This window comes from Macaca fascicularis, chromosome 7 (genome assembly GCF_037993035.2).
Source record: "Macaca fascicularis isolate 582-1 chromosome 7, T2T-MFA8v1.1".
In the NCBI taxonomy this organism is placed as follows: domain Eukaryota; kingdom Metazoa; phylum Chordata; class Mammalia; order Primates; family Cercopithecidae; genus Macaca; species Macaca fascicularis.
Window position 1 is genome coordinate 91768573 of NC_088381.1, and position 16696 is coordinate 91785268.

The window sequence follows — 16696 nt, forward strand, 5'->3', positions numbered from 1 at the left end:
GTGCACCATAAGCCATCCACATTTATTGATTCTCCCAGAAACCCAGGAGGGAGATCACTTCAGCCCACATAGCAGAAGTGGAGGCTGAAGTCTTGGACACAGAATTTATAGCTAGTAAGGACTTTATTCATCATCTACTCCATACCCTCAGTAATTTACAGATGAAGAGTCTGGCCCAGGGCACCAAAAATAATCACTACATGGTGGCAGTAACTACTATGTGCTTATAGCTTACAGTTCATAAAGAGATTTTGCATTCAACAAATATTTACTGAACTAGGATGGAGGCTAAGACCTGGGGACATAGTGGTTAGGCAAAACGTGAGTGCCCCCAGTTCTCAGCATTTCCACCACTGCTCCAGGGACTCTGCAGCCTCCTCTCTAGCACTTAGCCCCTGTAAAGGAGGAAGTCCCTTTGGAGAGGGATGTGAGATACTGTTTGGTCAATGACCATAGTCTGCCCTCCAGGGCCCATGAAGATGGAGGAGACCTTGGGCAGAGTGAAGGGCAGTGCCAGACCTGGTGCAGCTACTCCCTATCACATCTCTCCCAGGCTCCTCCAGCCTCACCTGGTGGACTCTATAAGGACCACAGGACTCACCTCCACGGGCAGTCTCAAAACATTTGTCCTACTGTGGGCTATCACATACATTGACCCAGACTTTCTTGGAGAAGAAATTCTGAAGAAGCAAAAGCAACTCAAAACCCCCACTTCCCGCAGAAGAAAAACGTGAGCAAGGAGATGTAGAAGGGCAGCGGCCAAAGTCTGCGGGTTCCTGCAGGGGCCAGGGGAGGGGCGAGCCCTATAGAAAACTTGAACAGAGAGCGCTTTGGTCACCAGCTAGCCCGGGAAGGCAAGCCCCAGTCGGGCGGAACGTAGCTGGCTGCGGGGAGCAGCGGCGGAGGGAGGCGAGCGCCTCCACAGAGGACTTCCAGCGGGCCAAGGACAGGGAGGGGGCGGGCAGGGAAGCGGCCCGCCCTTCGTCCTGCCCTTAGCCCTTGGTCCTGCCCTTCGCCCTACTCTCTGTCACCTCCGCTGGAAGGAGTGGAACCCAGACTTGCTGGTCTGAGCCATGCACAAGGCGGGGCTGCTAGACCTCTGTGTCCGGGCTTGGAATTCGGTGCGGATGGCCAGCTCCGGGATGACCCGCCGGGACCCGCTCGCGAATAAGGTGGCCCTGGTAACCGCCTCCACCGACGGGTGAGTGCTCCGGCGGGAGTTTCTGAGGCCCTGGCTGCCTGGAAACAGGCACTGGCCTCTCATCCTCGGCCTCCGGTGCCCCTGTTCTCAGACCTCACACGCGGCCAAAATCTGACCCTGGAAAAAAGCAGCCGCGTGGTCCGCCTGAAGCCCCTCCGAATCCCCTGGCCCTGGACCCTCCCTTGCCAGGTTCGCGTCCCTGCTGCCTCTGGCACAACTGTATCACCTCTGTGCAGACCCATCTTTCTGGTCCCGGCAGTGTTCTGGGCTGCCCCAGTCAACCAGCTCCACCTAGTGTCCGGGAAAACCAGAAACTAGAAATCCAAGGGAATCTGGATTTCAAAATCCTATCCCAAGGCCTCCAGCTTTATGAAAATGTACCAGACACTCTATTTGGGCACGAGAAAGTCTCCCGGGACCTCCCCCCCTTACCTAGATGGGACACAAGAGCCATGTGTCAAGATTTTTGTTTAGGTCGGTACATCTAGGCCTACCTTGTCCAGCCTGTTCCTCACCCACCACTCTTGTCTGTCTTGGTTCTCATTTCTACAGCACTTTGCTAGATGCCAGCTCTCCACAAAACTAAAATACAAACGTAGGTAAAATGCTAACGACTGACAAGTGCAGAATGTGTAACTCTTCCTCCAAAGGAAATATTTACATTTCTGACCGGAGACCATCTTTTCACAAAATAGATGTTCCCAAAAAGTAACTAAGGATAGAATTTTGAGAATGTTGTAGACTAGTAAGAAAGAAACCTGGGGGCAAAGCTGTTCTGAGTGAGACCCTCAAATCATGGAAGTGGCTGCTGCACACCCAGCTCATTTCTTACCTCTCAGTCCCAACAGGGGATGAAGCCTGTCACCCATGGTGGGAACTGTAGAAAGTGATGTAAGTTCTTGGGAACTGAGGCTGTGGTCCAGGTCATAAGAAAAAGTAAATGAGTGCCAAAAATGGCCGTGCCATTAAGCCTGTTTTACACATAGAAGAGACACGTGGAGATCATATAGAGAAAGAGCCAGAATTCAAACCCGAGCAGTCTTCAGAGCCCATGCTGTCCACCTCTTCCCCTGCACAGGCCTTGACAGTCTTTGTCTCTTTCTGCTCACAGGATCGGCTTTGCCATTGCCCGGCGTTTGGCCCAGGACGGGGCCCACGTGGTCGTCAGCAGCCGGAAGCAGCAGAATGTGGACCAGGCGGTGGCCACGCTGCAGGGGGAAGGGCTGAGCGTGACGGGCACCGTGTGCCATGTGGGGAAGGCGGAGGACCGGGAGCGGCTGGTGGCTACCGTGAGCTGCAGGGAAATAGGCACAGAGCCAGGAAGTGGAAAAGGGAGCCAGCCTGATCCTCCTTCCCTGCTTTCCTGGATAGCAGCACATTTTTACTGTGTGCCTTTCTGTTATGTTCATAAACTAACTTCAGAGAATCATCCCATCTCAGTCAGAGAATTTTAAAACATTCTAATGCTTCAACCCTGCATCATCCCTTGAGTACCCCAAAGAAACAGTTGGTACTGGTTCTCTAGTAATTTTCCATCTAATTGGACAGATGAGAAGGGTAAATACAATCACAAAATAGATGTTCCCACCCATGAGCTAATAAACAATCCCCTATTCTTCAGCTTATAGAGTCAAGTCCCTGGGAACCTCAGGAAGCAGCCCACCATGTTTCAGCCACTTATTATGTGCCATTTCCTGTGTTCAGAGCCTTACACAGGTTGTCTCTAGGCCTGACAACAACCCAAGCAAGGCAAGGACTATTCTCTCAGTCTGCAGAGACTGGCTCAGATAGCTGGAGCTACTTCCTAAGGTCCCACAGCCAGTAAGGAAAGAGCCGTGATTCAACCCAGACCTCCCAAGCTCCCTTCCTTTATTGGCTGGCTATGGACTACCAGGTCCTGGACTTTAGTCTCAAAGAAAGTATATAAGTCAATGTCACAGTTAGTAGTGGACACCAGCCTTGCCGCTGCTGAAGAAAATATGAACCATCCAACAAAGGAAGCTCCTCTTCCCTTGAGGCTCAGGACACACTTTATTCCCCAGAGTGGAAGGGAGAATCTACCCAAAAATGGATAGTACGGGATTGTGCTAACAGATTGGAAGGTTGGCAGAAATAATTTGCATAATCTTCTTAGAAGAGGAGGATCTTAACAATAGTAGACAGTAGTGTGGTAGACTGTATAGGGTAATTCCGTTTTTAAGGAACTGTCTGGCAAATGCTCAGATGTGCATTGGAAAGAACCAAATGTGAGTCCAAGAGAGTCACAAATATGAGTCCAAAAAAGCCTGGCCTAGGCTGGTGAACACAGCCTAAGATTGGGGACTTGATCCTGATAGTGGAAAGAGCTGTTTGGGAGTCTGGGTCAATTAGCACTAACTATATGACATGTAAGTAGCAATTTAATGTCAAAATCCTGCTGGAAAAACATCCTGTGACCCCCACTAGGTTCACTTAACAAGGCCTACAGGCCTAGCCCAGAAGTGGTACTTGAGCTAATTTTTAGGAATTATTTATTATTAGGAATAAATGTGAATGGACAGATGGAATAGAGATGAGGTTCCAGATAACTCCGCAAAATGAGCAGACAGCCAAGAAGGAACTGAAGGAAAGAGAGGAGCGCTGTCAGTCCACAGTGGAGAGCACAGGCTTAGAAGTACTGCTAGGAAAGGGGCTGCATTGGAAAGATAGAGGCCATGGGCCTCCATATCCTTTTTTTCTTTTTCTTTTTTGAGACAGAGTTTCACTCTTGTTGCCCAGGCTACAGTGCTATGGCACAATCTTAGCTCACTGCAACCTCAGCCTCCAGGTTCAAGCAATCCTCATGCCTCAGCTTCCCAAGTAGCTAGGATTACAGGCATCCACCACCACGTCCAGCTAATTTTTGTATTTTAGTAGAGATGGGGTTTCACAATATTGGCCAGGCTGGTCTTGAACTCCTCACCTCAGGTGATCCGCCCCCTCGGCCTCCCAAAGTGCTGGGATTACAGGCATGAGCCACCGCACCCGGCAATAGCTTCTTAAAAGGATATGTTAAGGACCTTAAAAGGATATGTTTAGACATCCTTATAGCAAATAAGAAGCCATGTGAGGTTTTGAGCAAGAGAAAGATGGTTATTAAGAAAGATAATCTGGCTCTGGTAGGAAGGATATACAAAGAAGACACTGAATCCAGGGTATCAGTGAGGAAGCTGTTGCTGTCATCCAGGTTTAGAGCAGTGGTGGTGGGACCGGAACAGATGTGCCCAAGAGACATTTAGTGGGAACGGACCAAGATTTTCCAACCACATGTCAAAAAGTGGGAAACACGAGCGAAGTCAAAAATGACTCTCAGGTAGTTTGTGTGACCATTGTCAGAGAGGAGAATGATAGAATACTTGTCAGCTATTTGAAATGTCTTCTGCCAATTGCCACATGTTACCCTGCAATGAGAAAAGCCACTGCCCTGAGAATGGTTACTACCCAGTGGCCTCCTCATCTGCACCACAAAGCTTCTAAGTGTGTGGTAAGCGGAAACCAGATTAGCTGCCTATCTGCTTGATTATATTTTTTCTTAAAAATGTATAACTATCAGAACACAGAGCAAACAGCTCCTAACCGCTTTAGTGTAGTGATCACACAATTTAGAACAAGACTTAGATACTTTTTTTTTTTCCAAAGACAAGGCCTCACTCTGTTTCCCAGGCTGGAGTGCAGTGGCATGATCATAGCTCACTGTAACCTCCAACCCCTGAACTCAAGCAATCCTGCCACCTCAGCCTCCCAAGTGGCTAGGACTACAGGCATGAGGTATACTGCAGAGTAGAAAATGTCTCCAGGTGATTCTAGAGCAATCCACTGTCCTCACCCAGCCCAAAAACATGTGAACTCAGCACAGCGCACATCACTTATTAACTTACTCTGCACCTCCCTGGTAACAAGTCCATTGGTGAGACTTAGACAAAACCAAGGCAGGTGACTGGGCTTTATGCCAAATTTTAAAGGGTGCAGGAAAGTATTAATACTGGTTTTAAAAGATTATTTGACTGTAAATTTTATTAGATTTACACATTGACAGCCCAGGCATTCCTTCAACCATCTAGAAACAACTGAGTTTAGCACCTAGTTAACAAGAATAATTAGTTAAAACGGGAAGCTAGCAGATGGTGTAAATTGTTAGTAACACCCCTCTGTGTGCCAAGTCTGAAGCACAAAGTTGACCAAGGGCCCATGTACTGCTACTTGCCCAAGGCATCAAAATTGCCAGTTCCGGGCAAATGTAAAGTCTGGTTTCAGGGTCACTTTGTACTGAAAACTCTTGTTGGCAGATTCTGCTTGGCCATTCATTACTCTAGCACACGCCTCACTACCTACTTATACCTTATTAAGGAGGTGAGATGTTGCCTTTCTTGGCTTTCTCAGTTTAAATGTCAGTTTCTACCTTGAATCTTTCATGCCTTCAGGTCAAAAGAGAGAGACAGAGACAGGGAAAATGACATCATAACTAAATATGGAATTGCTTTAAATTCAGGCTGGTATCTTCTCCCATCATGGCTCTCCTGGGCAGCCAGTTTCCTAATGACCCCAACTCACTTTCAGAGGGCTCTTATGAATTAGCGGTGTGCTACAGAATGGGAGACTGACCTCAGTTCTTCCACTACTAACTAGCTTTGTGCCCTGAGCAAATCACTTTCCCAAACACAGAATAAGCAGGCTTCCTGTTCTTAGCTACCCTCAGTGTGTCACTACTGAACTATATGGTCTTGAGAAAATTCCCAGAACCTGTTTCATCATCTCCACCTTAAGGACATTGGAATAGATGATCTCAAAGGCCCCTCCAGGGTAACTTTCTTCAGCTCTATTTAAGCCCGTTTTTCCATTCAGGTAAGTGTGGACAGATTGACTTTGAGATAAGGGTAACTTATTCAAGGAGAACTGGACAGTAAGCACTTGGAGAAATGGGGGTGGAACTCACTGTGAAAGGAAGAGGAGGGGTCTAGAAATAGATTTTGAGGTGAGACTTGAAATCATGAGAATGAAGGAGCGTCCCAAAGGGCAAGTGTAAAGAAAAGCGCAAAGGGTCAGAGACAGCCTTAGAAGAATAGGAGGTGGGAAGAAAAGACTGCAAAAAAATATAAGACAAACTTCCTGGTGGCTCGCACCTGTAACAATTTCGGATACTGAGGCAGGTGAATGGCTTGAGCTCAGGAGTTCCAGACCAGCCTTGGCAACAGGGCAAGACCCTGTCTCTACAAAAAATACAAAAATTGGCGGGGTGTGGTGGCAAGTACTTATACTCCCGACTACTTTGGGGACTGAGGCAAGAGGATGGCTTGAACCCAGTAGATCAAGGCTGCAGTGAGCTGAGATCATGCCACTGTACTCCAGCCTGGGTGACAGAGCAAGACTCCGTCTAAAAAAGAAAGAAGGAAGCCAACCTTAAATGGTTAGCAGCAGATCTTAGGGTAGTTTTCAAAAAAAAAAAAAAAAGATGTTTTAGGAAAGAGAACTTATTTTGATGATAGTTCCTAAGAAGGAAGGTTTTGTTGTCATTGTTTTTTTTTTTAATATAAAGACAAGGTCTCGCTATGTGGCTCTAGCTTCTCTCAAACTCCTCAACTCAAGTGATCCGCCCACCTTGGCCTCCCAAAGTGCCATGATTACAGGCGTGAACCACAGGGCATAACTCAAAAGCAAGTTTTTATCAACATGGGTAAATGCACCTCCCTTACTTACTGCAGCCCTGGTCCAGACCTCACCCCCTCTCTCTAGGCTGTGAAGCTTCATGGAGGTATCGATATCCTAGTCTCCAATGCTGCTGTCAACCCTTTCTTTGGAAGCCTAATGGATATCACCGAGGAGGTGTGGGACAAGGTGAGAGGGGATTAAATCAGCAGGGGGCGGGCCTCAGAACACATTCAGTACAAACTCCATCTGCTTTTAGAATGTGTTTGTCAAGGGCAGTGTAAATGTGAGGACTCTTTGCCATGTGCCACACACGTGGAGCACACCTGGTAAAGGGCGGGGGGCGGGGGTAGCTCTATCCCTGCCCTTCTTATTCATTTCTGCTACTCCTAGTTCTGACTGCTCCTATTTGCTCTTCACTCTCTGTAGTCTACTCCCCTCCCCAGGCTTCTTCCCCAGTATGCTCTTCTACGTGGCTGATTTCCAACAGAGACATAGCAGCTAATATGCCAACAACTACAACACTTAAATTTACACACCCACCTGTCCCCTTTCAGTGGACAAAAAGTAATCTTTTTTATTAGTTGGGAAATATTAAATGCTGCTAGTTATTTAAAATACTGATTCTGGTGAAATGAGCAGTTGCCACTTTATAACATACACCCTTTAAAAATAAAAAATAAAAACCCATACTAGTTTCTTCTTAGCTGCAATGTCAAGAAAATCTGAGATCCGGATGTCTAAATTCAAGTGGTAGAATATTGGGTTTTATGTGAAAATGTATAATTACATTATATTCATAATATATTTCACACATATTTAATTACAAAGTTTTAATTAAAATATTTGTTTTTGTTTATTAAGGTTAATATTCCCACATGATTTGGAAATGCTAATTTTTTATGATTTCTCATGGTTTTGCTTTTTACTCTGATGTTGTATTAGTCTGTTCTGTGTTGCTATAAAGGAATACCTGAGCTGGGCAATTCATAAAGAAAAGAAGTTTGTTTTGGCTTACAATACTGCAGACTGTACAAGAAGCATGGTGCCAGTATCTGCTTCTGATGAGGCCTCAGGAAGCTTACAATCATGGCAGAAGGAAAAAGGGAGCAGGGTGTCACATGGCAAGAGAGGAAGCAAGAGAGAGAAACCAGTCTGTTTTAAACAACTAGTCCTGGCATGAACTAATAGAGTGAGAACTCACTCATTGCCACAGGCAGGGCACCAAGACATTCATAAGGGATCCACCCCCGTGACCCAAACACCTCACACCAGGTCCCACCTTGAACATTGGTGATCACATTTCAACATGGGACTTAGAGGGCACAAACATACCAACTATATCAGATGTCATCAAAAATTTCTCAACACTAAAGTATCAGGTTGTGAAAATACTATGATTTATTTACTAGTGTTTCATACACATAAAGACCAAAGTGCTAAAATGTTCTTCATTGAGCTAGTTTTTGATTCTAGATGAGCTAGTTTGAGCGAAGTCTGGGCAACACAACGAGACCTTTTGTTTATATTAAAAACAACAACAACAACAATGACAACAAAACCTTCCTTCTTAGGAATTATCATCAAAATGACTTCTCTTTCTTAAACCATCTTTTCTTCAAAACTACCCAAAGATTTGCTGCTAACCATTTAAGGTTGGCTTCTTTCTTTCTTTTCTTAGACAGTCTTGCCCTGTCTTTTTAGCCTTTTTCTTTTTTTTTTTTTTTTTTTTCATTTCTTTTTTCCTTGCTGAGTCACCAAGGCTGGAGTGCTGTAGTGCGATCTCAGCTCACTGCAACCTCTGCCTCCCAGGTTCAACCTCAGCTCCTGAAGTACCCGGGACTACAGGCATGTGCCACCACACCAGGCTAATTTTTTGTATTTTTATTAGAGATGGGGTTTCACTGTGTTGCCCAGGCTGGTCTCAAATTCCTGGCCTCAACAGATCTCCCCACCTTGGCCTCCCAAAGTATTGGGATTACAGGCACGAGCCACCGCACCCAGCCAGATTCTTATACTCTTTAAAATAGAGGAACATCTTTCGTGAACAGTCTGAATAGAGACCATATGAAAGTCAGTTTTACACTAAGTACAGGCACACCTCGGAGATATTGTGGGTCTGGTTCCAGGCACCACAATAAATTCAATATTATAATAAAGCCAGTCACATGAATTTTTTGGTTTCCCAGTGCATATAAAAGTTATGTTTACACTATAATGGTCATCTAATGGTAGTCTATTAAATGAGCAGTAGTATTATCTCTTAAAATATATATATGTATCGGGCCGGGCGCGGTGGCTCAAGCCTGTAATCCCAGCACTTTGGGAGGCCGAGACGGGCGGATCACGAGGTCAGGAGATCGAGACCATCCTGGCTAACACGGTGAAACCCCGTCTCTACTAAAAAATACAAAAAAAAGTAGCCGGGTGAGGTGGCGGGCGCCTGTAGTCCCAGCTACTCAGGAGGCTGAGGCAGGAGAATGGCATAAACCTGGGAGGCAGAGCTTGCGGTGAGCTGAAATCCGGCCACTGCACCCCAGCCTGGGCGGCAGAGCAAGACTCCGTCTCAAAAAAAAAAAAAAAAAAAAAAAAAATATATATATATATATATATATATGTATCTAAAGTTTAAAATAGTTTATTGCTAAAAAATGCTAACAATCATCTGAGACTTCAGAAGCTGTAATCTTTTTGCTGGTGGAGGGTCTTGTCTCCACATTGATGGTGGCTGACTTAGGGTGGTGTTCCTGAAGGCTAGGGTGGCTGTGGCAATCTCTTCAAATAAGCCAGCAGTGAAGTTTGCCACATCAGTTGATTCTTCCTTTCACAAAAGATTTCTCTGTAACATGCAATGCTGTTTCATAGCATTTACCCACAGTAGAGCTTCTTTCAAAATTGGAGTCAATCCTATCAAACTCTGCCACTGCTTAATCAACTAAGTTCATGTAATATTCTAAATCTCGTGTTGTGATTTCAACAATGTTCGTGGCATCTTCACCAGAAATAGATTCCATCCCAAGAAACCACTTTCCTTGCTTATCCATAAGAAGCCACTCCTCAGCCGTTTACATTTTGTCGTGAGATTGCAGCAATGCAGTCCCATCTTCAGGCTCTACTTCTGGATCTCTTGCTATTTCCACCACATCTGCAGTTCCTTCCTCTGATGCAGTCTTGAACCCCTCCACGTCATCCATGAGGGTTGGAATCAACTTTTTCCAGACTCCTGTTAATGTAGATATTTTGACCTCCTCCCATGAATCACAAATATTCTTAATGGCATCTAGAATGGTGAATCCTTTTCAGAAGGTGTCAGTTAACTTTGCTGTGATCCATCAGAGGAATCACTATCTATGGCAGTTACAGCCTTACAAAATGTATTTCTTAAATAATAAGACTTGCAAGTCAGAGGTACCCCCTGATCCATGGACTACAGAATGGACGTTGTGTTAGCAGACATAAAAACAACATTAATCTCCTTGTACATCTCCATCAGAGTTTTTGACTGACCAGTTGCATTGTCAATGAGCAGTAATAGTTTGAAAGGAATCTTTTTCTGAGCAGTAGCTATCAACATTGAGCTTTAAATGTTCAGTTAACCATGCTATAAACAAATGTACTCTTATTCAGGCTTTGTTTTCCATTTATAGAGCATGGGCAGAGTAGATTTAGCATAAATCTTGAGAGCTATAGAATTTTCAGAATGGTAAATGAGCATTGGCTTCAACTTAAAGTCACTGGCTGCATTAGACCCTAACAAGAGAATAAGCCTGTCCTTTGAAGTTTTGAAGCCAGGCGTTGACTTCTCCTCTCTAGCCATTAAAGCCCTACAGGGCACCTTCTTCCACTAGAAGGTTGTTTCATCTACAGGAAAACCTATTGTTTGGTGTAGCCGCCTTCATCACTGATCTTAGCTAGATCTTCTGGATAACTTGCTGCAGCTTCTACATCAGCACTTGCTGCTTCACCTTGCACTTTTATGTTACAGAGATGGCTTCTTAAACCTCATGAACCAACCTCTGCTAGCTTCCAACTTTTCTTCTGGAGCTTCCTCACCTCTCTCAGCCTTCAAAGAATTAAAAAGTTAGGGCCTTTTTCTGATTAGGCTTTGGCTTAAGGGAATGTTGTGGCTAGTTTGATCTTCTATCCAGAACACTAGAACTTTCCCTCTATATTAACAATAAAGCTGTTTTGCTTTCTTACCATTTATGTGTTCACAGATGTAGCACTTTTAATTTCCTTCAAGAATTTTTCCTTTGCACTCACAATTTGGCTAACTGGTGCACATGGCCTAGCTTTCAGCCTGCCTCAGCTTTCAACATGCCTTCCTCACTAAGCTCAATTATTTCTAGCCTTTGATTTAAAGTGCAAGATGTGTGACTCTTCCTTTCACTTGAACACTTAGAGGCCATTATATGGTTATTAATTGGTCTAATTTCAATATAAATCTGTCTCAGGGAATATGGAGGCCTACAGAGAGGAAGAGAGATGGGAGAACGGCAGAGCAGTCAGAACGTACAACATTTATCGATTAGGTTCACCTTCTTTTCTGGGTGTGGTTTGTGGTATCCCAAAACAATTATAATAAAAACATGAAAGATCACAGATCACCATAACAGATATAATAATAATGAAAAAGTCTGAAATATTCCAAGAATTACTGAAATGTGACCCAGAGACAAAGTCAGCACATGCCATTGGAAAAATGGCTCTAATTAGCGCAGGGTTGCCATGAAACTTCAATTTGTAAAAAAAAAAAAGAAAACACACAGTATCTGCAAAGCATAATAAAATGAGATGTGTCTATAACTTTTCTTTTATATATCTTTTAAACTATCACAGTACATCAAATGCAAACATAATGGCTGATCCTTCATTGAGCTCTGGACTTTAAAAAACACAACACACATTTGGGGGACAAATGAGGCCCATATATTAGATAGCATTATCATCATTGTCAGACTCTTGGTTGTGATAACAGATTATGGTTGTGTAAAAGAACATCGTTACTCTCTGGAAATGTATGATAAGTATTTAGGGATAGAGCATTGTAATATCTGCAACTGAGTTTACTTATTTTATGTATTTATTTTTGTGATGGAGCCTCACACTATTCCCCAGGTTGGAGTGCAGTGGTGCTATCTCAGCTCACTGCAACCTCCACCTCCTGGGTTCCAGCTATTCTGCCGTCTCATCCTCCTGAGTAGCTGGGACTACAGGCACACGCTACCACATCCGGCTAATTCTTGTATTTTTAGTACAGACGAAGTTTGCCATGTTGCCCAGGCTGGTCTCAAACTCCTGACCTCAAAGTGGTCCACCCACCTTGGCCTCCCGAAGCACAGGGATTACAGGCATGAGCCACCAGGACCAGCCCTGAGTTACTTTTTTTGAATTTACATTTTTATTTTTTTATTTGTGTTCTTAGTAATTTTTCATTGTATTATATAAAATCTTACAGAAAACTTGCAACTGAGTTTCAGTGGTTCATTTAAAAAACTGTACAGATCTACAGAGAGGACAAATGGAACACAATGTGAACAATTGGTGAATCTAAGTGAACGATCTCCAGATATTCGTTGTATTTCTATTACCAATTTTTCTGTAAGACTGAAATATTTTAATATAAGCAGTTGTCTAGAACAATGTAACACATTTGTTTTACATTATGGATGTGGGGATTCTGATTATAGCCTGTCCCCCAGCTTCCCCAGAAGGTGCCTCCTCATGATCCCACTTTCTAATCAGGTCTAGCCAGGCAGTCCATCCTAGAGGGCCAAGAGCATCTCACTCCCTAAGCACAGAAGCCAGAGAAGTGCTAGAACAACCCCAGGTATCCAAGGTCAGGCCACATTTTCCCTGAGAACCATGGCCCACTCTAGGGCAGGTCCAGGAGGCTGACAATTGCAGACTTTCCCTACTTTGAAGAAACGCAGAAAACGCAGCTCAAATCCAAAGGAGCCCTGAGGATTTAGGCCCCTTCTGGGCCACATCATACTTGGCTGGTGACGAAACAAGATGAACCAGGCTCCATTTTTTCTCACCTGAACCTAATGTATCATTATCTAGCTGAGCAGCTGGTGAGAGCTACTTCTCCCTGAACCTCAGTTTCTTCATGTGCAAGATGCAGCTGAATCATCCTAAGATCTTCGTCAGCTCTGACAAACATCCTAGGAACCCACTCTAACTCCTCATTGCCATGCCTCCTCCAGTGCTCTTCACTCATGCTGTTTCCCCTTCTTCTCTTGGCTTCAGACTCTGGACATTAATGTGAAGGCCCCAGCCCTGATGACAAAGGCAGTGGTGCCAGAAATGGAGAAACGAGGGTACAGAGAGTGAGGGAGAGCCTGGGTGAGATGGGACCCCACACGGGCTGAGGGCAGTGGTCCATAATGGGAAGACCGTCAGCTCTCTTCTTTTTCCAGAGGCGGCTCAGTGGTGATGGTGGCCTCCATAGCAGCCTTCAGTCCATCTCCTGTAAGAACCCTTTTGACTGCCCCTTCCATCCCATTCTGTACATCTTTCCACCCCACCTGTTACCCAAAGAAGTTTGTGTCCCCTTTTAGAATCACACCACCAAGTCCCTGCCCACAAAATAGATGCCTTGCCTCCACAAACCGTAACCTAAGGGAGGTTTAGCCACAAGACAGTTTCCTAACTGTGCCCCTCCATTACAGGAGATCCCTGTTGAGCACTGCCCTTTATATCTAGTTATTAGAACCCAGAGTGACCTGGAAATTATGAGTCTAACCCATTGTTTTCTATCTCCAGGGCTTCACTCCTTACAATGTCAGTAAAACAGCTTTGCTGGGCCTCACCAAGACCCTGGCCATAGAACTGGCCCCAAGGAACATTAGGGTGAACTGCCTAGCACCTGGACTTATCAAGACCAGCTTCAGCAGGATGGTGAGGAAGGAGAGCTCTGCATCCCACTGGAACCCCTTAAAAGGCATCCATCTTCTTGGACGGGGAAGCCCAGTACCTGATTCCTGAACTCTCAACCACTCCGTTCTCCTTCCCTGGGTTTTTCCATATTCCCTCTCTGTACCAGCTGCCCTTTCCAAGCCAGACTCCAGTCACACCATTCCTAAGGCATAGGGTGGAGACTGAGGTATTCAGACTCTACTCACACTGTTTCCTCTCTCCTTCCATGGATGAGAATTGGAGAGATGCAGCAAAATGCATCACTAGAACCTGAAACAAATGAAACACATGAGGGCAGTGGGGAGAGCTGGGAGCTAGAAAAAAAAATAGGAAGTGAAAGAGGGAAGTCTTTCCATCCTTACTTTCTGTTGCCATGAGGACGGGCAGTTTCTTTCTTTTTTGTTCCTCACTTTCCTCTTCTTAAACATAAAGAGATTTCCCTTCTTCCTGCAGTTCTGGATGGACAAGGAAAAAGAGGAAAGAATGAAAGAAACCCTGCAGATAAGAAGGTAAAACTGTCATGGGATCAAGGGCCCTAAAAGGCATGGGGATGGAAAGGTCTGGTCTCTAGCAGCCCACAGCCCGCTGTCTCAGTCCCACAGATAACACAGGCAGGCTCTCCTCTGCCTCACAGACCACAAATTCATAAACACTAACACTGCAGTGGCCTGAGCAAGAAGTCAGCTTCCCTTTCAAAAAGTAAACTCAGAGATATCAGGGTTTCAGGAGTGCAAAGCTCTGGGAGAAGCCCTGAGTCCTCTCTCCATCTGGGGGATTGCCTCCACCTCTGAGCATCCTTGGAGACCAGGGACCAAAACCAAAACCATGCATTTTTAGTTCCCATGAATAATGACACATGTTTACAAAACTCAGGTTGATGATCTACAATCCAAATGAAAAGAATGAAGAGCTTTACTAAGCCCCAAACTCCCCTTGCCTAAGGAGTTACTTTCTTCCCCAGTGAGCTGGGTGAACTGTTCAAGCACCTTTGTTGAGCTCACTTTCCTCTAAGTTCCCCGCCTCTCTTTACCTTCTGGCTTCAGGGCACTATCTACTTCCTCCATCTTGTCCCTCAAGGACAAATGCCAGCAATGCCTAACTCTGTACTGGTCCAGACATCCCAAATTTTCCCAAAGCCATTCTGATGTCAGGCATCAGCTACAGGCCTGGTTTATAAGTCACGGGATTGTCATCCTAGAGCTCCAATGAATGATCCAGCCCATGTAGCTCAATCCTGGATTCACATTAGAATCACCTGTGGAGCTTTTTAAACTGCAGGTGCTCAGGCCCCGCCCACTCCCAGAGATTCTTTTTTAATTGGTCCAAGGTAGGACTTGACCATCTGGGCTTTTGTTTTTCTTTGTCTTTTCTTTTTTTGTTTAAGCTTCTCAAATGATTGCAAGATACAGCTAGAATGAAGAACCATTAATTCAGCCCTTCTAGGTTTAAGCTACTCACTCTGCCCACCTCTAGAGCATACTATGGCAGGCAGATTAAAGTGTCCCCTAACTATGCAATCGCTGACAAAATAAGAATTAGCACATTCTCACCAAATGAACCTGACTTTAAGGGACAAGTATAGATTCCTGGAAAGGTCGTCTGTAAGTTGAACCTGTACAAATGGAATCATTTTAAACACACCATTTACTGTCACACAGACTCCCTGATACTTTAGTGTGTGCACATGTGAAACCATTTTTTTTTGAAGTATGAAATAATTGCTCACCATTTTATCTATATAACTTTGGATCTTGGTGTCCTGAGCTCTCTATAAAACAGTATGTTTCCATAGTATTTGAATATTATGGGTAATGGTTTTTGCAGAGTACAGTATGCTTCTACTAAATTATAACAGCATATCCTCATGGTAACCCTATTTGATAGGCAGAAAGCTTGTACACTGATCCTGAAAAGTCATCTGATAATTCTTGATTAAGCAAACTTCATTCCCTGTGTCCCAGGTGACGGGGCCAGAACTATTTTATTTTTACTCCCTTCCTTTCTTCCCCTATTCCCCAGGTTAGGCGAGCCAGAGGATTGTGCTGGCATCGTGTCTTTCCTGTGCTCTGAAGATGCCAGCTACATCACTGGGGAGACAGTGGTGGTGGGTGGAGGAACCCCAACCCGCCTCTGAGGACCCGGAGACAGCCCACGGGGCAGTTTTGGGCTTTAGCTCCTGGTGCTGTTCCTGCATTCATAAACTGGCCTTTTCCACCTCTGCTCACCTTACTGTTCACCTCACAAAATGAATTCTGCCCTGTGACAAGATCCAGCCTTCCCTGCCGTCAAGTTGGCGTCTTACTCAGGATTCCTGCTGTTGCTGTGGCCTTGGGTAAAGGCCTCCCCTGAGAACACAGCCTGCTGACAAGGCTGAGTCTACCTTGGCAAAGACCAACAGATATTTTTTGCCCAGGCCACTGGGGAATTTGAGGGGAGATGGGAGAGAAGGAAGCTGGAGTGGAAGGAGCAGAGTTGCAAATTAACAACTTGCAAATGAAGCGCAAATAAAATGCAGATGATTGCGCGGCTTCGAATCCACGTGTTCATTTCTCAGTGTGGGGTGCTTAGCTGAGCAGAGAGCAGAAGTCTGGCCAGGCTGGATCTCTGGATCCCCCAGCCCTCCTCCCTGTCTCCAGGACCTGAGCGTGATGTGCAGGGGTGGAGGTGTCTGCAGAGCTGCCAACTGGAAGGAAGGTGGCACGGGAACTGCCAGGACGCCACGGGAATCCCTGAGGCAGGGCCAGGCTGGCGAGGGTGGGGAAGGATGAACTCTCTAACACCTCCCCGCCCCTTGCCTCCCAGATCCCGCCAGGTTCTCTCCCAGCATGGCCCTAGTTTCCGAGTTCCCTCCCGAGTCAGCAAGGACAAGCTGGACGGGTCCTGAGCCAGTGGGGAATAGTAAAAGGCCCTGCA

The 16696-nt window shown here is 45.3% G+C and overlaps 1 protein-coding gene across 5 annotated transcripts; it reads left to right on the top strand.

The window, feature by feature from the left end:
- Positions 1–1019: 1019 nt before the first annotated feature.
- Positions 1020–16317, top strand: LOC102133978 (dehydrogenase/reductase SDR family member 4). 5 transcript variants are annotated; one of them, XM_005560912.3, is made up of 8 exons: positions 1020–1201; positions 2313–2490; positions 6950–7051; positions 13115–13185; positions 13285–13336; positions 13631–13765; positions 14237–14292; positions 15803–16317. In XM_005560912.3, exons 1-8 carry the CDS (start codon positions 1074–1076, stop codon positions 15915–15917), a joined length of 837 nt encoding a protein of 278 aa, XP_005560969.3. In that variant the 5' UTR covers positions 1020–1073; the 3' UTR covers positions 15918–16317. The 5 variants fall into 5 exon arrangements, 4 of the variants coding, with proteins under 4 accessions (XP_005560969.3, XP_065403552.1, XP_073853239.1 ...); XR_012415639.1 differs by lacking the exon at positions 13115–13185; XM_065547480.1 differs by lacking the exon at positions 6950–7051.
- The last annotated feature ends 379 nt before the right edge of the window (positions 16318–16696 follow it).